Source organism: Cervus elaphus, chromosome 19, assembly GCF_910594005.1.
Source record: "Cervus elaphus chromosome 19, mCerEla1.1, whole genome shotgun sequence".
Taxonomy (NCBI): domain Eukaryota; kingdom Metazoa; phylum Chordata; class Mammalia; order Artiodactyla; family Cervidae; genus Cervus; species Cervus elaphus.
Window position 1 is genome coordinate 52,047,092 of NC_057833.1, and position 27,516 is coordinate 52,074,607.

The 27,516-nt window shown below is 39.6% G+C and overlaps 2 protein-coding genes across 3 annotated transcripts in view; one reads left to right on the top strand and one right to left on the bottom strand.

Annotated features, from left to right (window-relative positions):
• The window catches only part of ILDR1 (immunoglobulin like domain containing receptor 1), a 32,769-nt gene extending 23,862 nt beyond the window's left edge, over positions 1-8,907 (top strand). The window contains exons 6-8 of one of the 2 annotated variants that reach the window (XM_043874604.1): positions 1,120-1,251; positions 1,470-2,299; positions 8,133-8,907. In XM_043874604.1, coding sequence (XP_043730539.1) covers positions 1,120-1,251; positions 1,470-2,299; positions 8,133-8,174 — 1,004 coding nt within the window. In that variant the 3' untranslated portion in view covers positions 8,175-8,907. The remainder of the gene's footprint in view (positions 1-1,119; positions 1,252-1,469; positions 2,300-8,132) is intronic. The other variant, XM_043874606.1, reaches the window with a different exon arrangement.
• Positions 8,908-16,613: 7,706 nt separating this feature from the next.
• The window catches only part of LOC122675633 (solute carrier family 15 member 2-like), a 34,883-nt gene continuing 23,980 nt past the window's right edge, over positions 16,614-27,516 (bottom strand). Inside the window, 9 exon segments of the mRNA XM_043874603.1 lie at positions 16,614-17,703; positions 18,033-18,137; positions 18,756-18,902; positions 21,537-21,633; positions 22,308-22,424; positions 24,109-24,155; positions 24,307-24,471; positions 25,414-25,548; positions 26,121-26,202. Coding sequence (XP_043730538.1) covers positions 17,527-17,703; positions 18,033-18,137; positions 18,756-18,902; positions 21,537-21,633; positions 22,308-22,424; positions 24,109-24,155; positions 24,307-24,471; positions 25,414-25,548; positions 26,121-26,202 — 1,072 coding nt within the window. The 3' untranslated portion in view covers positions 16,614-17,526.

A 27,516-nucleotide genomic window follows, 5' to 3' on the forward strand; every position in this document is an offset into this window, starting at 1 on the left:
CTGGCCTCAGCAAATCCCCCACCCTATGCTGGGTCCAGAATGACTGTCTTTGGCCTCCTTCTACTGCGGTAAGAGGAAGCTCTGGCAGAGCTCTGTGGCTTAGGGGCATTCAGAGAGTTGGGGAACCCAGGAAGAGATGAGAGTACCATGCTGGGGGCCTAAAGCAGGCACTTTCTGCACTTAAGCACACAAGTGGATAGACATAGGACTGTTTTACATGCATGTATACACAGGGACCTTGGGAGACATGTGCACTCAGTCACAAAATAGAAACACATGAACAAAACAACTAAATGCATTTGTTTTTAATTTGTATGTGCTGTGGGTTGTGTGCTTCAGATCAGCTGCAGAGGGGACTGGAGAAACATTTCTATGGACTCTTGGGCTGCTTTTTTTATACTATTTTCTTTGCCCTGAAAGGAAATGGTATTTCCCTTCTCTCTTCTCTGCCTCTACCCCACCCATTAGAGATTCCCCCTACTTAGGGAAAACCCCAACATTTAATAAAGTGAGGAGAAGCGTGGAAAGGATCTACTTCAGCTTTTTGCATTCTCTGCCTTCTTCCCCGTGGTTTTCTCCCACCCAGGGCTGGCATTACCAGCTGGAAACATTCATCAGTCCCTTTCCCTTTACCAGTAATTCTGCCCATTGACCTCAGCATCTGTGTCCTTTCTTTCCACTCTGAGCAGGTGATCCTCCCAAGAAGCCCCTGACTCACCGCCTCCTGTAAGCCCTTTGCATCTGTGCCTTCTATGTCTGGCCTATAGCCTGAGATTTCACTGCCTGCTAAGATCTACATTTCTACCTATACATTTTAGGTGACCTTGGAAATTGGCAGGACAATGAAATGATTTCAAGACTAGGAAGTCAAGTTTCAGGAGGATATTTCCTAGGGTGCAAGAACTGCAGTCTTGCCAGGGAATTTATTCCCAGCGTTTTGACAGAGGAACAGTGGATTCACTACTTCCCTTAACTCTTCCACCCATATAAGAAAGGACACAGTAAACTTCAAGGAGAGAAAGTGGCCTCTTGGCAAGGATGCCGGGTGGAGAGAAGTGAAGTGGGACGTGTGGGCCTTGCCCTGGCTCAGGGTCTGCGTTTCTCCCTTTTCCTCTGCAGCCCTAGCCCGCCACCGCTACATGAAGCAGGCTCAGGCCCTAGGCTCTCAGATGATGGAAAAACCCCTGTACTGGGGGGCGGACAGGAGCTCCCAGTTTTCTTCTTATCCAGTGAACCCACTGCTGCAGCGAGGTAAACCCTGCCAGAGATTTGGGGTGGGAGAGGGTAAAGGGCAAGGGTAGGAGCATGGGCTGCACTGGGGCCTTCATGACCAAATAGTGGGCATCCTTGTGATGGAGGACGGGAAGGTGTAGATTCATGCTAACTAAGGCGGCACTTGAGGGCCCTGATTCTGAGGAGTGTGTTTTGGGCGAGCAGTTCTGCATGTTCTTGTTCTTATTTTCATTCAGATTTGTCCCTGCGATCCAGCCTCCCCGAGGTGTCAGTGACCCAGGCAATCGCTCACCCTCCCATCCCAAGTGGTGTCCTAGAGTATTTGGAGAAGGAGCTGCGGAACCTCAACCCAGCCCAGCCTCTGCCGCCTGACCTCCAGGCCATATCTGGCCACCCCTGCAGCATCCTGTCCTCCCTGGGCTCTGAGGTTGTGGAACGCAGAGTTATCCACCTGCCTCCTCTGGTCAGAGACCTCCCAGCTTCGCGGAGGACCAGCAGCTCCTCCCGCCAGCAGTGGCTCCCCACACCGCCATCTCCCCCCAGACCCTGGGATCTGAGGGAGGGGAGAAGGCAGCACCGCTACTCTGATTTCCACCAGGAGCTCCGGCATCCTGAGGCTCAGTGCTGGGAGTTGGAGCAAAGGGAACTGGACCGACTGCGGCGTGGGAGGCACCGTGGCTCCAGGCATCGCTGGTCACCCAGGCCCTGGTCGGACAGGGACAGCCTCAGCGACGGCCCCTCATCCAGTGAGGCCCACTGGCGGCCCCACCGCCCCCCTCTCCGGAGCCGCTATCCAGAGAGAGATCCTCGCAAGCCCAGCCCCAAGGAAAGCGCTCAGGGGCACCGGAGGCGCAGGCCCCGCAGCTACTCCCCTCCCCTGGCCTCTGGCCTCAGTTCCTGGAGCTCCGAGGAGGAGAAGGAGAGGCAGCCCCAGAGTTGGGGGACCCGCCACCATCGTCGCTCATGTTCCCCAAACTGGCCTGAGGAGAAGCCACCCAGCTACCGCTCGCTGGATGTCAGCTCAGGCAAGAATGGCAAGAAAAAAGGGAGTGTGAAGAGGCGCTTGGTGAGCCTGGGGCTTCCTGCTAAGGGTCGGGAGTGGGCAGTAAGGACTCTTCTCCAGGCTGACACAGGCCACCTCATATTCCTCTGTAGAGGGCCCCGGTCCCTGTTTTGCTCCGCTTGCCCTCTGGGCTCCGTGAGACACCTCTTGTAGAGTTGGAAGGAACTATGAGTGCTCAGGGCAAGCTTGATGCTTCAGGAGGGGCTTCTCACCCCCAGCCTGGCTCCGCACCTCATCACAGTTCCCTGAGGCCAGCCGGGCAGGGTCCCCCATTTCACAGGTGAGGAAACCAGGCTCAAAGAATTAAGTACCTTGTGAGTGGTGGGGCTCGGACTCCAGGGCAAGCCTTTAGGCTAAATCTTTACTTCCTGTCATAGCTGCCTTGCTTTCAGTTCAGTTCAGTTCAGTCACTCAGTTGTGTCTGACTCTTTGCGACCCCATGAATCACAGCACGCCCGGCCTCCCTGTCCATCACCAACTGCCAGAGTTTACTCAAACTCATGTCCATCGAGTTGGTGATGCCATCCAGCCATCTCATCCTCTGTCGTCCCCTTCTCCTCCTGCCCCCAATCCCTCCCAGCATCAGGGTCTTTTCCAATGAGTCAACTCTTCGCATGAGGTGGCCAAAGTATTGGAGTTTCAGCTTCAGCATCCGTCCTTCCAATGAACACCAAGGACTGATCTCCTTTAGGATGGGCTGATTGGATCTCCTTGCAGTCCAAGGGACTCTCAAGAGTCTTCTCCAACACACCACAGTTCAAAAGCATCAATTTTTCAGCGCTCAGCTTTCTTCACAGTCCAACTCTCACATCCATACATGACCACTGGAAAAACCATAGCCTTGACTAGACAGACCTTTGTTGGCAAAGTAATGTCTCTGCTTTTTAATATGCTATCTAGGTTGGTCATAACTTTCCTTCCAAGGAGTAAGTGTCTTTTAATTTCATGGTTGAAGTCACCATCTGCAGTGATTTTGAGCCCCCCAAAATAAAGTCAGCCACTGTTTCCAATGTTTCCCCATCTATTTGCCATGAAGTGATGGGACTGGATGCCATGATCTTAGTTTTCTGAATGTTGAGCTTTAAGCCAACTTTTTCACTCTCCTCTTTCACTTTCATCAAGAGGCTTTTTAGTTCCTCTTTACTTTCTGCCATAAGGGTGGTGTCATCTGCATATCTGAGGTCATTGATATTTCTCCCGGCAATCTTGATTCCAACTTGTGCTTCCTCCAGCCCAGCATTTCTCATGATGTACTCTGCATATAAGTTAAATAAGCAGGGTGACAATATACAGCCTTGACGTACTCCTTTTCCTGTTTGGAACCAGTCTGTTGTTCCATGTCCAGTTCTAACTGTTGCTTCCTGACCTGTATATAGGTTTCTCAAGAGGCAGGTCAGATGGTCTGGCATTCCCATCTCTTTCAGAATTTTCCAGTTTATTGTGATTCACACAGTCAAAGGCTTTGGCATAGTCAATAAAGCAGAAATAAATGTTTTTCTGGAACTCTCTCGCTTTTTCGATGATCCAGCAGATGTTGGCAATTTGATCTCTGGTTCCTCTCCCTTTTCTAAAACCAGATTGAACATCTGGAAGTTCACGGTTCACATATTGCTGAAGCCTGGCTTGGAGAATTTTGAGCATTACTTTACTAGCGTGTGTGATTTGAGTGCAATTGTGTGGTAGTTTGAGCATTCTTTGGGATTGCCTTTCTTAGGGATTGGAATGAAAACTGACCTTTTCCAGTCCTGTGGCCACTGCTGAGTTTTCCAAATTTGCTGGCATATTGAGTGCAGCACTTTCACAGCATCATCTTTCAGGATTTGAAATAGCTCAACAGCAACAATTTCCATTCCCCAAATAGGAACAGTGGGCCTGACAGTGTGCAAGGGCCTGTTGTATTTGAGGATGCAGCCCTTTGAGACCCCTCTGGAAAGTATCATTAGAATGATTTAGAAACAGACCCAAAACAAAACAAAAAAACCTGATATCCCAAATATGGGTCAAAACTTATGATTCTGTGAACAGGCAAGGTGCCAATGTCAAAGCCTGAAAGGGGCACAAAGGGAAGTAGGCTTTTTAATGCCTCTGAATACAGACCCTTTTCCACTGTAAGATCCGGAGAAGGCAATGGCAACCCACTCCAGTACTCTTGCCTGGAAAATCCCATGGATGGAGGAGCCTGGTAGACTGCAGTCCATGGGGTCGCAAAGAGTCGTACACGACTGAGCAACTTCACTTTCAGTTTTCATTTTCATGCATTGGAGAAGAAAATGGCAACCCATTCCAGTGTTCTTGCCTGGAGAATCCCAGGGATGGCGGAGCCTGGTGGGCTGCTGTCTATGCAGTCGCAGAGTCGGACATGACTGAAGCGACTTAGCAGCAGCAGCAGCCACTGTAAGATGTGACTTTAAAGAATCATCTTATAATTAATATTCCCCAATGATAGTATTCCTTCTATGTTGTCTCTTTGCAAATTATGCTGGTTGTTGCTTAAAAATATTCATGAATTGCCTTCAGAACCAACTTACAAGCTACCCACAAAAATCTATTTCTCTATTCATTCAAAATCCTTTTTCTGTTTTGTTTCTGTTGAGATAAAGGGATACGGAGCAGGTTGTGAGGGAGGTTCTCAGAGTAGATGGATATTAGAGGAACAAGAATTTTAATCTCTCATGCACTTTGACTGATGCAACTCTCATTTGGAAATGCAGGTTCTGCTGTGCCTTGCTTTAAAATCAGTCATCTGCATGGTGTGTGCAAAGTAACAGCCACCTTGTGAGCGCCTTAGTGCTGGTCTTTCTAGGGAAGAACCTTGGTGAAAGAGTAATTTGTGAGGAAGATAGTGAAGGACCACAGGCATTTCTGAAATAATCGATGGCAATTATATTCTCACAGATGTCCCATGAGAGAGGCAAAGAGTAATAATGAAACTTAGTAGTATCCTTACTAAGTGGCACTGAGCTATCGACATTTATGCAGTGTTTCATTTAATCCTTTCAACACCCTGTTCATTTACAGTGGATACAACTCTTCCATGTTACCAGTAAGAAACTTACATCCTGAAGGAAAATACAAAATCAATCAGAATCAAGACAATCACTGTTACTTTGGTCATATGATTACTGGATGGTCTCTTATCTTCACTATAACAGAGAAAAAATTAAAAGTCAGCTTCAAATCCAAATCCTATTTTCTTCTAAGTTAAAGAAGAAATTTAAATTTTCCTTTATTTTCTCCTAAATTATATGGTTTCTTGTAAGTGAAAGAAGGGTAGAGTGGGGTACAAGTTATGTTCTGGATATTGGGATAAGCCATTTCTAAGTCTTATTTACTTAATCCTTTGAACCACCCTGTGAGGCTTAGTGAAGCTAAGTAACATGCGCAAGGTCACACAGCCAAGAGGGAGTGAAACCAAAATTTGAACAAAGCCCTCTAACTCTCAAGCCTGTGCTCTTTTCAATAACTCATGCTGCCTAATTAGAAGAAAATCTGTGGGGCAATGTTTTCTTGTGACTTTTATTTCTTCCTTATTTTCTGAAGGTATTATAGCTTCCTTTATAGTACACCTTCCTTTATAGTACACCTTTCATTAAGGTGTACACACAATAATTCTATCATAAGCAAACCAGATTTTCAATTGTAAAGTTGCTTGTGAGAGGAAAAATCACTCAAGATAATTCTAAAGGCCTTCATTATTTTGGATTTCTCTGAGCTTATCTCAAAGAGTTTTCACTTCAATTTATCACATTCAACTGTCCACTCATATTCTGAATGACCAGAGGCCCAGGACCAAAGCTTGATTAGGAAGGGTGATTGGTTTGGAGGGCACCATGTTTTGTTTATAACTTGAATTTTGAATGCCTTTGTTGTTGTTATTTTGTATCTGACTCTTTTGTGACCCCATGGACTATAACCCACTAGGCTTTTTTATCCATGGGATTTCCCAGGCAAGAATACTGGAATGGGTTGCCATTTCCTTCTGCAGGGGATCTTCCTCAACCAGGGATTGAATCTGTGACCCCTACATTAGCAGGTGGGTTCTTTACTCCTGAGCTCCCAGGGAAAGCTCCTTGAATGCCTTTAATAGGACCAAAATTTCATTCTTTGCTCCTCTCCTTGATGGGGCTGGAGGCTTTCAATACACCGTCTAACCTTTAAAGTCTTTGGAGCTTGCAGCTAATTTTAGAAGTTATAATATATTTGGGCCACTAGGTGGTGATCTTTAATTATGTGTAACTCAAAGTTTCTCTACTCAGGTTGATAAAATGTATCACTATTAAGATTTTTTTAAAAAAGATTTATTTATGGTCATGCTGGCTCTAGGTTCTTGTGCCGGGCTTTCTCTAGTTGCAGTGAGCAGGTGCTACTCTCTATTGTGGTGCCTGGGCTTCTTGTGGCTTCTCTTGTTGTGGAGCACCAGCTCTAGGGTACATGGGCTCAGTACTTGCAGCACGTGGGCTCTAGAACACAGGCTCAGTAATCGTGGCTTACTTGCCCCATGGCATGTGGGATCTTCCCAGACCAGGGATTGAACCCACATCCCCTGCATTGGCAGGTGGCTTCTCAACCACTGGACCACCAGGAAAGCCCTCAGGCTTTCAGCAGGTACAACTTTACTATAACTTTTTACAAAATACTTATTAAGAATATTAAATATTCAGATGCTCTAGTAGCTGATTTCCCTGATGCCTGATCTCCAGGCTGGGGAGCCTGACATGGGGCTCAGAACACTCACTCCTGTGGGAGAACTTCTGCAATATAACTATTCTCCAGTTTGTGGTTCACCCACCTGGGGGGTATGGGATTTGATTATATTGCAAGTCTGCCCCTCCTACCTGTCTCACTGTAGTTCTTTATGTGTTTGGTTGCAGGAGATATTATCTTATAGGTTCCAGTTTTTTTTCTTTCTTTTTTTTTTTTAGTTTTTTTTCTTATCGATGGTTATTCTGGAAATAGTTGTAATTTTGGTGTGCTTATGAGAGGTGAGCTCAGGGCCTTTCTACTCTGCCAGTTTGGCCACTCTCTCCCATCCCACATCGTTTTGATTAGAAACCATGCCCCCTAAAACTTATTTTCTTGATAAAATGGAAACATACAAAATTTTTGAAGCAACATGAATGTGGTACATACATGTACATTTTGAACAGTGTGTTTTGAGACAGATACGTTGCCATTCCAACAAGAAAGGTCACATTCATTGATGACAGCTGTAGATATTCAAAACTAGAGTAAAAATAATCTCCATTACATAGAGAAATATGAGAAATGGAAACCATATTTTTTGAAGCCCTCATAGCACAAGATGAAAATGCCAAAAGATCAAGTGGAATAACTTCTGAAGAAAAGTCACTGAGCTTGGTCAGCAAGAGGTAATTAGTGATCTGAAAAAATAACTTCAGAGAAATACCATGGTATGAAACTGAACTTTTTAGACAAGGGTTGAGAACAAATGGTTCAGGAGAATATAAATAGAGAAAAGAAAACTGGGCCATGTCTTCATGAACAAATTGATAGAGAGAGGTGCTGATGAATGAACAGGGTATCTCTTTTTCAAGAGATTTAAAGATGTTAAAAATCAGTAAGAGGCAGAGTGAATGAGTTTTCAGAAGTTAAAGGTGGTTGAGCGAGGCTCAGAAAGGTAGAAAAGCAAGAAACCAAAGCCAGGGGGAGAAACTGGCTTCATGAAGAGTCAAGAAGTAATGTTTTAGATTCAGAGCTGCTGTCCCAGCAGCCACCACTCACTGAGGATTTGCACCCGAATCAAGCCCATTTGTGTATTGTATACATAGACAATAGAGCACAGCTGACTGGATTTTTGTGTTCTTTTATTCCCCAGGAGAGAGAGAGCTCCCATAGTGGAAGGAGTGTGGTCATTTAGTCACCAGGCACAACACTGCTTCTGTGGCGACTTCTCAGCTCCTGTGTGTCAGCAGCAGCATCTAGACTTCCAGTTGACTTGAGATGGACATCGCAAGTTTGTATCTTTGGCTTAGATTCTGAGAATCAGATGGAAGAATTTTATAAACAAAGTTTGAGGAGTTAATGACTGGTGTTTTAACCTTGGTACACACTCTGCATATTCAGGTAGTCAGACTTGTAATGAATCCTAACTGGGATGTGATTCCCTCAGGAACTTAGTAACCTGAGTCTTCAACTGGGTCACACTGCTCAGAACTGTGGCCATTCTCAAGGTGAGAACTCAGGAATCTTTAAGAGGAAATCAAACATGTCTCAGAGCAAGAAATCTATGGAGTACTATAAGGAAATTTCCATGGAACCTTGTCTCCCCCGATAGCATATCTAGAGGATCCCTTCATGTTCTGAGTCCACTTTACTGCCCCCAAGACTGGTCCTGAGTGCCTTTGAGGGTTCATGCCGAGATGGCACAGGAAATGTTCCAGCAATGTGCCCTCTCACAGGCTATTTATTGCAAGTGTACAAAGTCACAGAGAAGCACTTTTGCGCCAGTTTTATTCCTTTCGTTTTCTTCTTGCTTTTTTCTTTTTTTGCCTGTATCTATATATTTTTTTATATAGTATGTATCCATTAAAATCACTTTAAATGCTTTTGGGGAATAGCATAATACATAAATAAATAAGAAGTGAAAGGTACTGACTTGAGGATTCTGTCCTAGATATCTATTTTGATGCACTTGAAATTAAGCCTTCTCTGACTAAGGCTCAGAGAAGAGCCAGATCAACCTGATAGTTGTGGAGCCACCTTTCTCTTGGCACCATTGAGCCTTGCAGGGTGGGGATTTTCCAAGTAAAGGCATCCAGACAGGTTTTGCCACTCGGTGCCCCAGGAGGAAGGATCTGTGCCTCTCTGTAACAAGCCCTACATCTCTCTCATTTTCCTTAGCCCCCTCTGGTGTCTTCATGAATCCATTTGTACTTCATGTAGAGACTCTCCTGCAGTAGACCATAAGGAGATGCCCTGAGATGAAGTGTGTGTGAATGTATGTGTGTTCCTCAACAGTATCTTTGTGTGTATGGCCTTAAGCTCATTTTAGATCCTTTTGTATTGACATCTATTTTTTCTCCATCCATTTTTCTCATTAATTACATATTGGAGAAAACTGATAAGTGCCTGCACTGGGCAAATGTTTCTTTGAGATTATTTTAATGTCCATAATGTAACTGAGTCTAAATTGGCAAAATAGAAAAAATTAAAATTTTAATAGATAATTCAGTAACTGAGAGACTTCTGGTCTAGACAAGCTGACATAGACCTCTTTTCCTCTGCTGCTCCTCACTAAACACAACTTTATAAATCCTAGAAATGTTAAAAGAGACAAACAAAGAAGAAATCTGAAGAGTGCTAAGAAGAAAGTAAGCTGGTTTGGGAACCCAGGACCAGATGACAACACAGAGGCAGGGCATCTTGCGTCTCCAACCAGCAGAAGGCAGCCACCCAGACCTAGTCTTCTTTTCTGACTTCCCATCTAGCAACAGAAGGTAGTCTAGTAGCTTGTTCTTTCCCCTGGATCTAGTGGAAGCCCTTCTTACAACCTCAGGGAAGGGGGACCTACTGGGAGTCCTGTCAAAAATAAGTGACCAGGGGAAGCATTCTCCTTCCCTGCTGAATCAGAGATTCCTCTTTTCTGTGGAGAGATGCTGATGTGGATGGGAGGAACCAGTAAGCAGGTGGCCCAACTGGAGAAGCCTCATTGAACCCAAGGGCCAGAGACTTTCCTCCTCTGCCCACAGATACGAGGGCTCTCTGGTGGAAACAGGAAAAAGAACCTGTCACAGCTAGCAGCCTTATAGCTAGCAGTTGGGTCCAAGAAATCACTTTATTCTCCTCCCTGCCCAGAGAAACCTGGGTAGCTGGAGGTAGGGGGAGGGTTACTAACTGAAGACTTTCCCCACCACCTCCCTCACCAAGAGGTATCTTGGCAACCCAGCCAGAGGAAATTTCAACCCTCAGGCAGTCACAAAGTCTCTGAAAATTAAACAATTACTGGAATCAACCCACAAAAGTAGGCTAAGACTCATATGTTAAACCTAAATAGAGTAACTTCCTGTAAAATATTTAAATAGAACCCAGATTTTCCTAACATAATAGACAAAATGTCCAGGATATAAATCAAGAAACAATAAAATCACAACTTGAAAGAATGCCAACACCAAGATGAATCAGATGTTGTAGTTAGTCTGATAAGAATTTAAAGGCAGGCATTATAGAAATGCTACAATAATCAATTACAAATTCACTAAAGTACAAGTATAAAAAAAATCACAGAAAAGAAATAGAAATTATGCAAAAAAAAGTTATAGAACTAAAAAATAGAAATTAAAGACTTACTAGATGGGCTCACAGTAGAGTGGAGATGATGAATCAGTGAACATCAGGACAGAACAACAGAATTCACCCAATCTGAATAACAGAAAAGAGATTGGGAAAAAGTGACCAGAGCCTCAGGGACCTGTGGACTCATAACAAAATAGCCAACATTCATATCACTGGAGTCTAAGAAAGCAGAGGAAAAAGAGGGAAGAATGAATGAACATTTGAAGAAATAATGACTGAAAACTTGCCAAATTTGATGAAAAACATCAACATAGAGATTCAAGAAACTAAACAGGATAAATCCCAAGAATCCATGTCAATACACATCATAATTAAACTTTCGAAAACTAAAGACAAAAAATCTTGAAAGCAGCCAGAGAAAAACAATGAAGTCCCTGTAGGGAAACACCATATGAACGGATTTCTCATGTGAGATCATGAAAAAGGAAATGTCAAAATATTTTTTAAGGGCTGAATGAAAAGAACTATGGACTCATAATTTTGTATCTGGAAAAACCAGTTTTTAGAAATGAAGGGAAAATAAAAACATTCACAGATGAATGACAATTGAAAGATTTTGTGACTAGCAGATAAATCCTGGAAAGACTGGATAGAAGTTCTTCAAACAGAAAGAAAAGGATAAAAGGAAACTTAAGCATCAGAAAGCAAAAGAAAAAATAGGTTAGAAATATGAGTCCATATAATAGACATTCTTTTGAGTATTAGATAGTATTATAATTTGTTTCATTCATAAAATATGATTTATAAAACCCCAAAGGAAAAAAAAAAAAACTCGCAAAAGAAATGGGAGTTATACAGTGAGTTAACAATAATAGGTAAAGGTGAGGAAGATAAAGAAACCTAACTGGAAGTGAGGTTTCTATACTTCATTTTAAGTAGTAAACACTGTGATACCAAGTACAGAGTTAGTAATAGTATCCAGAGCAACCATATGAAAACTACAAAGAGATGAACTCAAAAGTGCTATAAATAAATCAAGATGAAATCCAAAAACATGTTCAAGTAACTTGCAGAAAGGTAAGAAAGAGAATAAACAGCAACAACATCCAAAAGAAACAGGTAGGAAATAATAAAAGAACATCCTAAAGTGCCAACATATCAATAATTGCCTTTGTTGTAAACTGTCTAAATATACCAATCAAAAGACAGATTAAAAGAGTAGATTAAAATATTAAAAAAAAACAAAACACTAAATCCAACTATATGTTCCATATAAGAAATTCACTTTGTATTCAACTACAGGTAGTCTAAAGTAGGATGGAAAAGATACACCATGTACACATTAATAATAAAAGGAGTGACAGTATTAAAATTTCCTAAAGTAGACTTCATAGCGAAGAAAATTATCAGAGACAAAAAGAGATATTATATAATAGTTAAAGGATCAGTCTGTCAGGAAGACACAATATACTAATTTGTATAAACTAAACCATAGAGCTTCAAATACATGAGGCAAAACTGTTAAAGCTGAAAGGAGAAAGAGAAGAATCTATAATTATTGTTGGGAACCTTAACACTGCTCCCATTCAGTAACTGATAGAAGTATTAGGCAAAAACATCTGATCAACACAATCATCAAGATCTAATTAACATATAAAACAGACCATCCAACAATAGTAGAACATAATTTTCTCAATTTCTGTGGAACATTCACCAAGTAGAAAAAAAAAACAAAACCCATAAAATATACCATAAAACAGATCTTGATAAATAAAAAAGTTGAAATCATAAAGCTTACATGCCCTGACTACAATGGAATCAAACTGGAAATCTGCAACAAAGACAACAGGAAACTCTCAAAATACTTGGAAACTAAGCAACACACTCCTAAATAATTATGGGTAAACAATAAGCCTCAATGAAAATTAAAAAGTATATAGAACTAAATAAAAATTAGAACACAAAGTATGTAGGAGGCAGCTAAAGCAGTATTGAGAGGGAAATTCATAGCACCAAATGCTTACGTTTAAAATGAGGAAAGGTGTAATATAATCTAAATTCTTTCCTCCAGAAACTAGAAAACAGAACACAATAAACCCAAAGCAAGCAGAAGGAATGAAATAATAAAGAGCAGAAAATAAAATAAATAAAATAAAATTGGAAATAGGAAAACATTACTGAAAAAAAAACCCCAAGGAAACAAAAAGTTGGTTCTTAAAAAAAAAAATCAGTAAATTTGATAAACCTCTAGCAAGACTGAAAAAAATAGAACACATATCACCTATATCAGGAATGAAATAAGATATATCATTCCAGATAGTGCAGTTGTTAAAAGAAAATAAAGGAATACTACATACAACTATATGATCATAAATATGACAACATAGAAAAAAACAGAACAATTCCTTAAGCATCACAGACTGCTGCAATTCAAGACGATGAAATAGACAATCTGGATAGCCCTATGACCATTAAGGAAATTGAATTTTTAATTAAAAAGCTTTCCAAAATCAAACTCAAGGCCCAGATAGTTTCACTGGACAGTTCTATCAAACTTTTAAAGGGTAATTAAAACTAACTTTATACCTCTTCCAGAAAATAGAAGAGGGGGAAACATTTCCCACCTCATTCAGGAAGACAGTAGAGCCAGACAAAGACATGGCCAGAAAAAAAGAAAACTGCAAACAAACATTCCTCCTGAACTTAGGTGCAAAAATCCTTAACAGAATATTACCAAGTATTTTAATACACAAAAGTAAATATATACCATGAACAACTGGGATTTATTCCAGGTATGCAAGACTAATTACCAGAATAGTCAAAATAATCTTGAAAAGTACAATTGCAAGACATAGTATGATACTAACATAAGGACAGACATATTGGTCAATGGAAATAACTAAGAGCCCAGAAACAAATCCTTATATTTATGGTAAATTGATTTTTTGCCAAAGCTATTTAGGCAACTCAATGGAGAAAAATAGTCTTTTCTACAAACCGCTGCTGGGTCATTTGCATAGCCACAAGCAAAAAGGTGGATTTGTTGCATACGCAAGCAGTTAACTCAAAATGGACAACAGACCTAACTTAAGAGTTAAAACTAAACCATTTAGAAAAAACTAGTCGGAATCCTTTGTGTCCTTGGATTAGTTAAAGAGTTCTTAGATATGACACCAGTAGTATAGCCCTTAAAAGAAAAATTTATAAATTGGGCTTCATCAAAATTTAAAACTTTTGCACTTCAAAAGACACCATTAAGGAAATGGAAATACAAGTCACAACTTAGAGAATATGATGACAAATCATATTTCTAACAAAATATTTTTAACCAGAATAAAGAACTCTCACAACTCAAGAAGAAGATAAACAACATAATTTTTAAAAATAGGCAAGATTTGAATAGAGATTTCACCAGAGAAAACAAAGATGGCTAATAAGCACATGAAAGATGCTGTTTATTAGTAAAATGGAAATTAAAATAAAAATGTAATACTACTAGAATGATGATAATAAAAGACAATAATAAGTGAAGGCCCAGACATGGAGAAATGGAAATTGCTGATTGAAATGTAAAATAATGTAGCCATTTTAAAAGGCCTTTTGGCAATCAAAAAAACATATCAAACATAAATTTATCATGTGACCCAGCAGTTTCATTCCCTGGCATATATACAAGATGAACACTCTATTTGTTTGAAGACTTATACTTGAATGGTCATAGGGGCCTTGTTTCTAATAACTAAAAATGCAGTAAAAAAAAAAAAAAAAAAAGCTAAATTTCCCTCAACTGGTGAATGGATGAACAAAATATAGTATATCCACACAATGGAATTCTATTCTGTAGTTAAAAAAAATAACTGATAGGTGCTACAACATGGATAAACTTCAAAAACATGCTCAGTAGAGGAAGTCAGATGTAAAAGACCACATATCATATGATCCAGAAAAGGTAACTCTACAGAGACAGAAAGTAGATTAATGGTTGCCTGAGCCAGGGGTGGAACAGGAATTGACTGCAAGTGGACAAGAGGTTCCTTTTTGGGGTGATGGAAGTATTCTAAAATTGGATTATGGTGATGATTGTACTAAAAATCATTCAAATGTACACTTATAAGGAATGAATTCAATGATGTATCTACTATGCTTCAATAAAAATCTTTAGTAGCTGAATATCATTCCAAAATATTTTCTATGCATATATAGAGTGACAAAAATTCTTTTAAAATGTGTTCAGGTTTCCCAGGTAGCTCAGTGGTAAAGAATCTGCCTGCCAGTGCATGAGACGCAGGAGTTACAGGTTTGATCCCTGGGTTGGGAAGGCCCCCTGGAGGAGGAAATGGTAACCGACACCAGCATTCTTGCCTCGAGAATCCCAGGGACAGAGGAGCCTGGAGGGATCCATAGGATCACAAAGGGTCGGGCATGACAGAGCAACTGAGCATGTATGCAACAGAACCCATATTAAGAAGGATTCTGACCCACTGTTGCATATCAAGCAAAGAATATTTTTCAGAATTGGAAAAACAGTTGTGAAAGGTCTGGACTATACCCTGTGAAGAGCCATGAAAAAAGCTGAGAATCTTTAGCTTGATGAATGCTTATTTGAGGCAACATGAAAATTCTCCCCAAATAGCAAAAAGAGTACTGCATAAAAGAGAGGTTTATGCTTATTCTAGTTAGCCATAAGGTAAGAACCATGGTAGGCAGTTTCATAAAGAAAGCTTTTAGTTCAACATAAAGAATTGTCTGCCAGTTTTTCCCAAGTCAGTGTTCTGGAGAACACTATAACATATGAGGCTGAACAAGGAGTCGTATGTCTTTGCTGAAGGATTTCTCAGAATCTTTAATATCCAGGTGTTAAGAAGATGATGTAATATTCTTCATTTCCAAAATTTATTTGTCCAAAGAAACTATTAGCACTGTTAATATCTCTGAGACAGTAGTTCATAGAACAGATTGAGTTAAAGCTGCTGAAATGGGGCCAGAGTATTTTCTGAAGAAGCAAAGTCAGGTTCACATCAAGATATTTGTGGAGGGACTTGCCTGGTGGTCCAGCAATTAAGACAACACACTCCCAGTCCAGGGGGCCTGGGTTCAATCCCTAGTCAGGGAACTAGATTCCTCATGTCATGACCAAGAGCCAGATTGCCACAATGAAGATCCCAAGTGCCGTAACTCAGACCTGGCCAGTTTTAAAAAGGTTATCTGTGGAAACTGGATAGTGTTGCTGTCAGTAAAGCACTTCTGAAAACTTGGTAACCAGGACCAGAGCTTGGGAAAATGGAGCAACTTTTCTTGTTATGTTTACAATGTGAGACTGACTCAAAACAGTTCTAGATGAGAATAATGGAGCAAAACCAATGGAAATGAGACTTTCTAGGAGAGTTATTCTGAACATTTCCTCCAGCAATACTTTCCCCCAGAAGTCATTATATTCCCATGTCTGTCCACTGAGTCATTCACTGTGTGCAAGGTATTATTTCTCAACTTTTTTCACCAACACAGAAACAAACAAACAAAACCCTGTCATATTCTATCACTTCTTCCTTCAACTCCGGATTTTGTTTGAATACTGAAATGGGACCATGTCCCGCATTGAGCACTGCCATTTTAGAAGCTCAAACCTAGAGTACTGGGTTTACTAGAGTATTAACTTTTTTAAAAAATAAATAGGGCATTTAAATTTTGGGGGGAAAGTAAAACAAGAAAAAATATCAAAACAGATCCACTACTTTGAAGCTGAAGGAAGTACCAGTAGGAAAGGAAGTTGCTTTCATAAAAAAATACTGTTATTATTAAATATTTGTAGCAATAAATACGGAGAAGGCAATGGCACCCCACTCCAGTACTCTTGTCTGGAAAATCCCATGGACGGAGGAGCCTGGTAGGCTGCAGTCCATGGGGTCGCTAAGAGTCGGACACGACTGAGCGACTTCACTTTCACTTTTCATTTTCATGCATTGGAGAAGGAAATGGCAACCCACTCCAGTATTCTTGCCTGGAGAATCCTAGGGACGGGGGAGCCTGGGGGGCTGCCGTCTATGGGGTTGCACAGAGTCGGACATGACTAAAGTGACTTAGCAGCAGCAGCAGCAATAAATAATATAAGAAAAAGGTGGGCCAACAACATTGAAAATGAGGGCTGGAAAATGATAATTAGTGTCTATACAGTTGTCCACAGGTGGGCATAATCTAGAGTTAAAACATTATAGTCCCTAAGAAAAGCATATACTGTACAAGAATTGTTCATCAGGACTTGTACAGTTTATACTTTTCTGTTTTGCAGAACCATGTTTACTGTCTTTAATTTGGTTTCCAAGGTCCTATCAATACTGAGAAAGGGGTGTTTGGATTAATAGATAAAATACTGTAATTATCAGAATGATATATCTTATCCTGTGTGTTAATAAAATATCATTTTGTCTTTTATTATTTGTACTGAAAAATTAACTGCAGTCTTACTGAACCTGAAGAGCTGACAAGTCAGGCCCTGGATGAGATCACACCAGACATAACAATTCCTGAAGTCTTGTAAACAACAAATACACCGTTAATGAAGACATTTGAAAATACCATTTCTCTGTTATTCTGAAATTTGGCCTTAAATCAGCACTTCAAAAGGTGGGGTCATCTGCTCTAAATGGCAGGTAAAAGAATTCCTACAGAACTTTGATAACCACAAAGACCAATCTCAATTATACATTTGTGTTTTTGGAGATGCCAGGCCAGCTACAGCAAAACCACACAAGGTTTACTGAGTTCGATGACATATAGAAAGACATAACGTCTCAGGGACTTTGCTTTAATGTACTGAAAAACCCAGTCCTAGAATTGCCTCTATCATCAGAGAAAAGTGAAGATCAGTTCATTGTGATGCTACTTCTCCCTTCCAACCAAGTTGGAGTAAAAAATGCTTGAAGATGGTGATGGCCAAAACCAGAGTCAGGAACTGGGTCTGGGCAGAGTCTAGGGAACCATTAGAGCCTTGTCTTCTTGGTTTCCAGGTTGATCATATTTCCTTGGATTTGAGGGGTCTGCTTATCTGCTGACCCCTGAACATCCTCTGGCTTTAAAGGAACATAGTAGTATCCCATGATGGAGAAGATCAGGCAGACCACCAGCATGAGACAGGAAAACAAAATGAATTCGGCCCACTGTAGGAAGAAATACATAGAAGAGAAAAATATGGAGAACCTGATACTAAACTGATCTTTCTAAGATGAAGACTGAGGAGCAGACTGACCCAGGGTCACCAGTTTTGGAAGAGCTTTGGTAAGAAAAGACAGGACTAACTGTCCTCTCCTGACATGGGCCTATGGTGGCCATTATTGCAGCTTACCTGTCTATTTTCTTGGCAAAGTCCATGTTTAAGACAGAGGGCTGAGTGGGAATGTGGGGAACAGAGGGGTCGGGGAAGGGCAGCAGAGGAAGATGGAGGGAAATCCTTGGGTAGACATGTGCTCCTGCTTCTCTTAGTACATACCTGGGCCAGGCCACTGAACTGCGCCACAATAAGCACAATGATATTCCCAAATGCTATCGTCAACAACCAGGCTGCCTGGAGTACAGACTTCATGCTAGAGGGAGCCTAAAGAAGACACAAATCTGTGAGTAAAGAAACTCTCTACATCACTCTCCTGTACCAAGCATCTACCCAGAAAAGTTCTCCCACCCAAACTTCCAGATTTGAACTTCCCCCTCTAAGTTCAGCATTCACATTGATTCAGGGAATATGTTTATAGTAATTGAACATAGTAAAATGATTCAGGTAATAATGTTCATCGTAACAAGATGGCACTCTTAACTGAATATTAATTTATTATATCATATAATCTTCATTACAACCCTAAGGGAAGAGTTCTATTACTATTCTTATTTTACACATAAAAATAGCTTTAGAGAGATGATCATTCACTTGCTGAAGGTTACACAATAGGTATGCAGCCAAAATTTGAACATGGGCAGTTTGATTCCACAATCCTTATTCTTAATGTTTAAGTATCCCCTTCTGGATCCCAAACATGGATCCAGCCTGCCACATTCCTGGAGGTCAAGCTGATTCTCTGCTTAAGATCATAAAGAATCTAAGGCCCAAAATAATGGAGATCTTGGCCACCGTCACATAACTAATTAAGAGAGTGTCAGGATTAAAACTCCATCCTCTGAGCAATAGCTCTACCTCCACTTTCCACTTGCAAAAACCTACCTGAGAATAAGAAAACTCAAGTCCTGTGACAGAGAACATGACCTCCCCAGCTGTAACAAGGGCATATTGTGGTAGCTGCCATGCAACGGACACTTTGTTGGCTGGGATGTATTCCACCTTCCAGGCCTGAGGACCCTGATTGGTTCTCTTAGTGAGGGAAACAAGAAATGGGCTTGTTAGGAGCCTCAAGTAAATATTCTTGTGGCCTGTGGCATCTTGTATCCATCTCCTCATTGTATTGTCATTCTTGTGGTACCATGAAGAAACAGCAATTTCTACACAATTTCAGGTTTTTGAAATTCCTTTTGGTAACACTGCACTCACTTGGCTGGCTTCAGTCAATCAGATACCATTATTGCAGAGACCTTAAATGGCAGACTATTTCATACTATAGTATCCCATCATTTTGACCTACTGGGTATTTTGATTCTGGCTAACATTTTAAATGTAAAATGGCATCTGAATTTTACAAACAATGAATTTTCAGAAAAGCACGTACTTAAAAAAGTTTAATTCTTTGTTCAATTTTCTATGTAAGTACAATTAAAATATTTCTCACATTTTCCATTTAAATATTTATTTTACTAAAATTACTTTTATCAGATTATAATATCAGAATAAAAATCAGACATTATTTTCTTGGTAACTCTTACACTGAAGATTTTCTTGATCAATTTTTAAAAATCCATATCAAATACCATCTACTATTTGTATTCTATTTATTGGCCATTATTTTTAAACTCACACATAAAAATTTTGTCAAAAAGATGCAATTTTCCTATAAAATTTTGGTCAAAAAGAATCTTTTCAGAGTCAATATTTTGTTATTAATGTTACCAAATATACATGATTCTACAATCTTTTTTTAAAAATTATTTTCACTATGTGAAAGTTTTTAGCTGAGTTGGTTTTCTTGTATATGGATTGTATTTAGTAATATTTATTATAATAAATGAAATGGAATTTTTGAAATTATATATTTTCCTTGGAATAAAACCAAGTTGACATTGAAGTCGCTCAGTTGTGTCCGACTCTTTGTGACCCCATGGACTGTAGCCTACCAGGCTCCTCCGTCCATGGAATTTTCCAGGCAAGAGTACTGGAGTGGGTTGCCATTTCCTAGGTAGTAAATGTTATTAGATAGTAGGTATAATATCTGGATATATCATGAGATTAATAATAGCAGAGACAGAAAGTAGACAAGTGGTTGTCTAGAGCTGGGGAGTTTGGGAGGAAATGGTGAGTGACTGCTAATGAGTATGTGGCTTCTTTTTGGAATGAGGAAAATGCTCTGAAATTACACAACTCTGAATTTATTAGAAACCACTGAATATATATTATTAGAAATATATTCTGTGTGTATTGAATATATAATATATATTGAATATGTTACCTTTACATTTAAAACCATTATATACTTTAAGTGGGTGAAATGTATGATATGAATTATATTTCAATAAACTATAATAAATGGAATACTAAAGATATCATGCTAAACTAATTACAATTAATAAAATTTTATAGATGATTCTCATCACAATTTGAGAAATTTTCATCTTTTTCTTATTCATGGTCCTCTTTTTATATTTAATACAATGTCAAAAGTAATGAAATAAAATTGGAATCAAGGTTGACATCAGAATTAAAATTCAGAGGTATCATGCCTAATTGCTGACACAATTGCTTTTGAGGGACCTTTGTGTAGAGATTGACATTTGCTACCAGTCTTGGTATTTCAGACTGTGATGTGCTAGCAGATGTTTTCTAGGAGCTAGGGAAACCACATGTGAAGTGAGTCAAGAAGACCAAAATAATTTTTGTTTTCTTGGTGCCATAATGGGAGTGGAGCAGACCATGTCACCTCACAGCAATGACTCAAGATAAGTTATGTCTACCATTCCTCAAGACCTTGGGCCTCTTGCCAGTGTTCTCTCTTTTATGTCCTCTATTTAGATCTTAGGAGTTTTTTAAAGTCACTATAGAAGCTATCACCCTACACTAGAAATAACTGAGAGAGTCAATTCCTAGGTAGGTTGATAAGAAGTCCAGGGTCCCCAGGGAGGAGAAAGGGGTCTGGGTCTCTCAAGGAGGAAATAGAGGGTCTGGAGTTCAAGGAGGAGAAAAGGACAGCCTTTTTTTTCCTTTAAGCCCATATCTGATGATTGCACTACAAAACAACTCATGTTGCTCAAGGATATGTTTTGCTTAAACTCTGTAACAACAATGTATCCTGCTTGCGGACCTGTTTCTCCTTCTTGAGAACCTTCTTACTAATCCTGTCATTTTAAAATGTATATTATGGGAGTGGGTCTGGTAAGATCTTTCTGTTGTTAGTTCTAATCCCATTATCTTAAAATGTAAATTGCAGAAGTAGGTCTGGTAAGACCTTTACAACCTTGAGACAGTCTTGATTTACTGTAATAACCAATTGAAAAAATATATAGCTTCCTTGCTAAGACTAGCAAGGGGGGCACTCTTCGTCCCCCTTCTGATGTCTATGTCAGAAGCTTTCTCTGTCCCTTTTTCACTTTAATAAAACTCTGCTAGACTAAAGCTCTTGAGTGATAAAGGCTGGTCCCTGGTCCTGAAGCTAAATCTTCTTCAGAAATCACAAATCCGACAATGTTCACCATAAGCCGTCATAAGTATGTGATGCTGTCTTGCCATAGAGTAAGATACAGATAGATATAGATTATATATAAATTTAGATATGGTATAGTTACATAGATAGAGATACAGATAAATGGAAGAATAGAGTGAGAATGGTCATGAGCTACTTACATTTGTAATAACAAACAGATAAGCTGCACCAAAGTCTAGTAGACCCAAATTCAGTGAAAAATCCTCATTTTTTGTTCTACAATGCACCACAGGATATCTGGGAACAGGACAAATTTAGATTAGAAGAAACATTACAGTTTAGAAAAGCACTTCCATTTCTGGTGGAAGGAGTGATTTTGTCTCTCTATTGATGGTGAATCAAGCAGCAAAGCTACCCTTTCTCTTTGAGGAGAGGAGTATCAGAGTGAATTATTTTCATACCAAGTTCTTTTCTACGCCTGATCTGAGATTTCATTGCCTGTTCGGTATGTTTTTTTAACCTTAAACCTGAATGCAAAATGCACAAATTGCCTTCTATTGTGAACTTCAGACTCTAAGTCTTCTCATCTAAGTCTTATGAATTTTTCTCTTCTGAGTATTATGAATTAGTGGAACAGCATAAAACAGTGAATCTGAAAGGAAAAGCTCAAAGTAACAAGGTGTTTATAGGAGTTACCAAAGGGTAGGAGTGGGAGCCAATGATAAACTGGCAAACCTCCAGGAGATAGTCTTGTTAAGTATTCAGTACAAGCATAGTTTCACAACAAGTATAGTTTCAATATATCTGTGCAGAAAAACAAGAGACTGAGGAAAGGAGGCAAAGGCTGAAACAGAGCAGGAGTATGTATATATTTACAATTAGCTGAGATATACCTAATCTGCCCACCTATACACAAAGAAAATATTTAAAAGTCAGTTGTTGATAAAAATAAAATGTCCACAGGGTAGTGCTCTTCCTCTCCTCTTTGCACAGTTCTGTAAGCAGACACACCATAGTCTTCACCAACAATGAGGGATGCATCTGTACCCAGGGAGACATTGACCTCTTCATGCAAAGTGTTAACAAACCTGAGGATAGAGGCATTGTTAGAGATTAGACAAACTCTCCCACCTGATAAATGGGCAGGGGCCTTTTCTGTTTTGTTTATTGCTATATGCCTAGTGCCTAGAACAGAGGCTAGCACATAAAAGGTACATAATATATATTGTTAACTGAATGAATAATAAACTCACACATAAGTAATTAGTAGTCTTAGCTGTCCCTATCTTTTTCTTTCCTTGGGTGTTAGTTTTTTGTCTGCTACACTCTCACCTGATCTCGGCTAGGATGACACTATTGTGATCACTCATGGCAGTCTGAAACTCAACTCACCACTGGTGCAACCAATTTCTTTCCCTTTTCTAATGATGGAATTCATCAATTGAGACTCCATAAGAAAAATAATTATGTATATATAAATACATACTAGTATTTATATAAAACTGATACTTCATCCTCTTATAAATGAAGTCTGATTTGCTTTATGCAAAACTCAGACTCCAGCTCACAGCAGGTTGAGCTTTCATTGTTTTGAGTCTTCAAACTTGAACTCTTTCATAACGATTTTTCTAGTCTTTTGAACCTGAGCCCATAAATTGGTCCCTCAGTTTGGGTTTTTGGTAGCATATGTGTTAGTCCCTGGCCCATGGGATTAGAAGGGCAGTTCCCTCTAAAACCCTTAATGTTGATTCTTGGGCTTTCAATCATCCTGCACTAACCCAGAAATTGCTTCCTTTCATCCTTCCTGGAGGTTCCCATTGCTCTTTGACCCAGGGAAGTCCTGGCCTCACTGTTGTATGACTTATTTGGATCTGTTTACTTTTTCTGAAGCATATGTGCTGTTGCTGCTAAGTCGCTTCAGTCATGTTAGACTCTGTGGGACCCCATAGACGGCAGCCCACCAGGCTCCCCCGTCCCTGGGATTCTCCAGGCAAGAACACTGGAGTGGGTTGCCATTGCCTTCTCCCTGAAGCATATGTAAAAGCAGATTAATGTGACTGTCCCAGCCTTCAGTGACATTCAACTTTTCATTAAAAGTTCTCCTCTAAAATGCTGTTCTCTACAGCAACCATCTAATCTTGATGGCCATAGACACATGCATCTATATCATGTCAGATTCCTGCCCCAGTGAGCAGGTGACCTCTTCAGGGCTCCATCTCTGTAATTGTCCCGTGGTGCCTAACAAGACCTTCAGCTTGATCTAGATTCAAAAACCAAGTCTTTTGAATCCAAGTATGTTACCTTTACTAAACCATGATGCTTGTATATGTTTATTTTAAACTTTACTTTAAAAACACAGTAACTATAAAAGATGTTCAACTACCAATAATGAAGGGAGGGTTATTTGCTTACTTCTAAATTTCTCTCTGGTGATCACAGAGAGGAAAGTACCCAATTATTTTCTTAAGAGCAAGATAAGTGGATAACATGCAGCAGAAGCAATTTATGTGGCAGAGCACAGAGGGTGTTCATAGATATAGGGTCATCTTTGAGTACCACATGTAAAAGCAAGCCAAAAGACTTGGTTTTGAATCTATGCCTCTCACTTCCCTGGGAAGTGTGTTCTGACACCAATGCTCCTGATCTTCTAGGAGACAGCATCCTAGTACAAGACAAGCAGAGTGTGAAGTTTCTTCATGTGAAGCCCCACAGCTCAGAAGAGACCCCAGATTAAAGAGAACAGAGAGGCCTGGGTCTCCGTGACAGCCAAACCTTGTGGCTATCATCCCATCGGTTGTTTTGTTTTCTTCATCCTTCACCTACAATAGAGGGAAGTAAAAATCAGTTACAGGTGCCTAGAGGGAACTGATAATCATAAAATTTGATCATCATGTATATCCTTGGTAAGATACTGATGAATCAGTCTTCATACTCTAAGATAATTAGAAACTAGGCCATTCTTCAACTTACCATCATGCTAGAAATACTTTCCCCATCTTCTCGAATGATCAGAGTGTACCACATTTTCTCCTCCGCAGAATGCTCAGTGTGGACAGACACATTGTGATATTTCAGTTGAAAGTAGAAATTCTGCGTTTTTGTCTTCAGGTGGAGTTTGGAATAGTGTGGCATATTCTGCACAGTAAAGAGCCTGTCACTTTCACCTTCTTCCCCGCCTTGAATACTGCAGTCCCATAGTACCCCAGGGCAGGCGACCTCATCAGATACTTTCAACATTACCCTTTAACCTCATAATTCCATTTCTAGGAATATACTATAGGAGTAATTAGAGGCATGAATGAAGATTTATGAGTAAGGATATTCATTATAGAAATATGTATAATAATAAAAAATTAAATGCCTATTAAGGAGATATTTTACTAAACCATGGTATATCCATAGAATGGAATATTATGTATCCATTCAATTCACATTCTCAAAGTTTATCTAAGGACATGGGAAAATCCTTTTGATGACGATTGTGCTAAGGAAAAAATCAAGGTCAATATAGCACATAGTGTTGCAAGACTTTTAAAAAAGTAGTTTGTTTACTCATTTATAAAAAAAATGCTAAAGCTAAATATGATTATCTCCGTGTGATGGATTTATAGGTGATTTTTCAATCTTTTGACACAGTCCCCAATTTTCAACAGTAAATGTATACTACTTTTATTATTTAAAAGATTTTTAAATGAATATTTCAGAATATGTATAGTATAGCAGTGAAAATATATAAGCCAGACTCTTCAACAGGGTGTGTGTTAGGAGGCAGTTTGAAATAATAATACAAATTACAACCTATTGAGCTTACAATGTTCCAGACACTATGCTAAACACTTTATATATAATATTTATCCTTACAATAGTTTTTGACATAAAAAGTATTGCCATTTTATAGATGCTAAAATTGAGACTTATAAATAAAATAACTTCTTCAGGGTCTTACAGTTAGGGAGTGGCAGAACCAGGAATTGGACTGGGGCACTTCGACTTCATAGGTGCATGCTGTAAACCACTGTATATGCTGCTGCTTTGGCACATAATCCGAAAGTGTTTCTAATTCACTCATGTCCATACCTGAAAGGATTTGATGGACTCTGCCAACAGAGTATTATTTTCATCACCCAGCACTGTTACTTTGACCTTATCATCTGCCAGATTCAAGACTTGAAGGAAAATCTCTTGGGAATCTGGCTGGCATGTGGTCATTTCCTTAGGAGAGAGAACATGTGTTAGAATTACTAGAAAATAACCCTTCAAATACAGTGAGAACACATACTTCAGTCCTGTTTCTACAGCCAAGTTTATCTAGCCAAGAGGACACAGTTTTCTATATCTAAAGAGCATTTGGCTTTGAAGGCTCTGAAGGCAGTTTGGAGGAGGAAATTCCAACTCAGTGTAGCAAGCACTGATGCCAGGTAACAAACTCCATGCTTTTTGACTCAATTGTGGCCCCATAGATCACTCCCCAATAGTGGCTATTCAATCTGCCAAAAGATATTTGAATGTCTGGTAAGGTATGAAAGAAACGGTTCTATATCTTGTATACTGGTGTTTGGAAATTCCTAGACAATGTACTCTGCATCACTCAGGTGGGAGGTGGCCTTCATTTTGCACTGCTGCTCTACCTCTATATCTACTCATTTACCACAAACACTTATTATGCACCTTTTAAAAAATAGCTACTGTGGTAGGGCCCAGTGAGTCAAGATTGAACAAGTTAGAGAAATGAACAAAACAGATTTCATCCTGTCCTCATGGACCTTAAGATTTACTGTACTCACATTAATTTTTATCTCTATAGCAGCAGCAACTGCAAAGCCCAGGCATGCTAATATCATACCGACAGCCATTTTCCTAAGCGATCTGAAGAGGAAACAGAGAGGCAGTCATACCTAAACTATAGACTCTAAAGAATAAAATCTAAACTTCCTAAGCTTACTTAATTTGTTCTCAATTACTTTCAAAGTATTTCCTAGTATTCCCCTTCATATATCCTCCTTTCTACCTTTACTTGAGTCACACTGAATTGTTCTTTGTTACACACCAATTTTTCCCTCTTTGTTTATGATTGTTTTTCTATCCACTATGTCATAATTACAAAAATAATAGTAATATAACCAGATTCATTGAACATTTACCATATACCTGTCACTGTATATTACCTTCTTTTCCTCTTCTTCAGAAGACTTTCTTGACCCTGGCCACTTTCTTCCATCTCTGCATTTCCCTGGCACTTTGCTTCCCTTCTTAGAGCACTTAACATAATTCATCATTTTCAATAATTAACCTTGCATATTTTCTAGCTCCCTTACTAAAAAGTAAATTCGTAAGGAGCAAGATTTGTGCTTCTACATTTCCATAGCACTTGGTACGGAACTCAATAAACTACTCAACGAATGAGTAAATGACAAAAGGTCATTTGAATATGGTAAGTGGCTATCAAAAGGAAATTGCTATTAAATCAGAAAATATAGAAGACTTAAGATCCTCCTCTGTCAAACTTTCCAAAGAATAACACTTCTATTTAGAACAGGGGGAAAGCAGTAATTAGGGACAATTCTGTCCTCTTCTGAGGTCCCTCATTTGCTTCATAGGGACAGTAAGAGATTTAAGGTGATTAGTTTTCATCAAAGGCTTTGGACTTCTTTGAAGAGGCAACTTTCAAGAACAAAGCAACAAGCTGGTTTAGGAGCCTAATCTCATATATTTTTGACTTTTCATAAAGTATAGCCCTAATTCTTCAACATCAAGTATGTAAGTCTGCAGTAATGGATTGGACTCTCTGTGACAAGTATTAATTAGATCTAATTCCTGTTCTCCAGTATTGTTGTTGTGCTTAGTCACTCAGTCACGTCTGACTCTTTGCAACCCCATGGACTATAGCCCGCCATGGGATTTTTCAGGCAAGAACTACTGAAGTGAGTTGCCATTTCCTTCTCCAGGGGATCTTCTTGACCCAGGAATCGAACCCACAGCTCCTGTATCTCCTCCATGCAGGCAAACTCTTTATCTGCTGAGCCATCAGGGAAGCCCTGTTCTCTGGCATTAATAGGCATTTAATCTATCATGGATAAACAGAAACAGAAAAATGATAAATCAAAACAAATCATCACTAAGCAGAAAAGATACTGACTGTTTATTAAACTGGACAAATATTGAGTCAGGCTGGAGCAACAA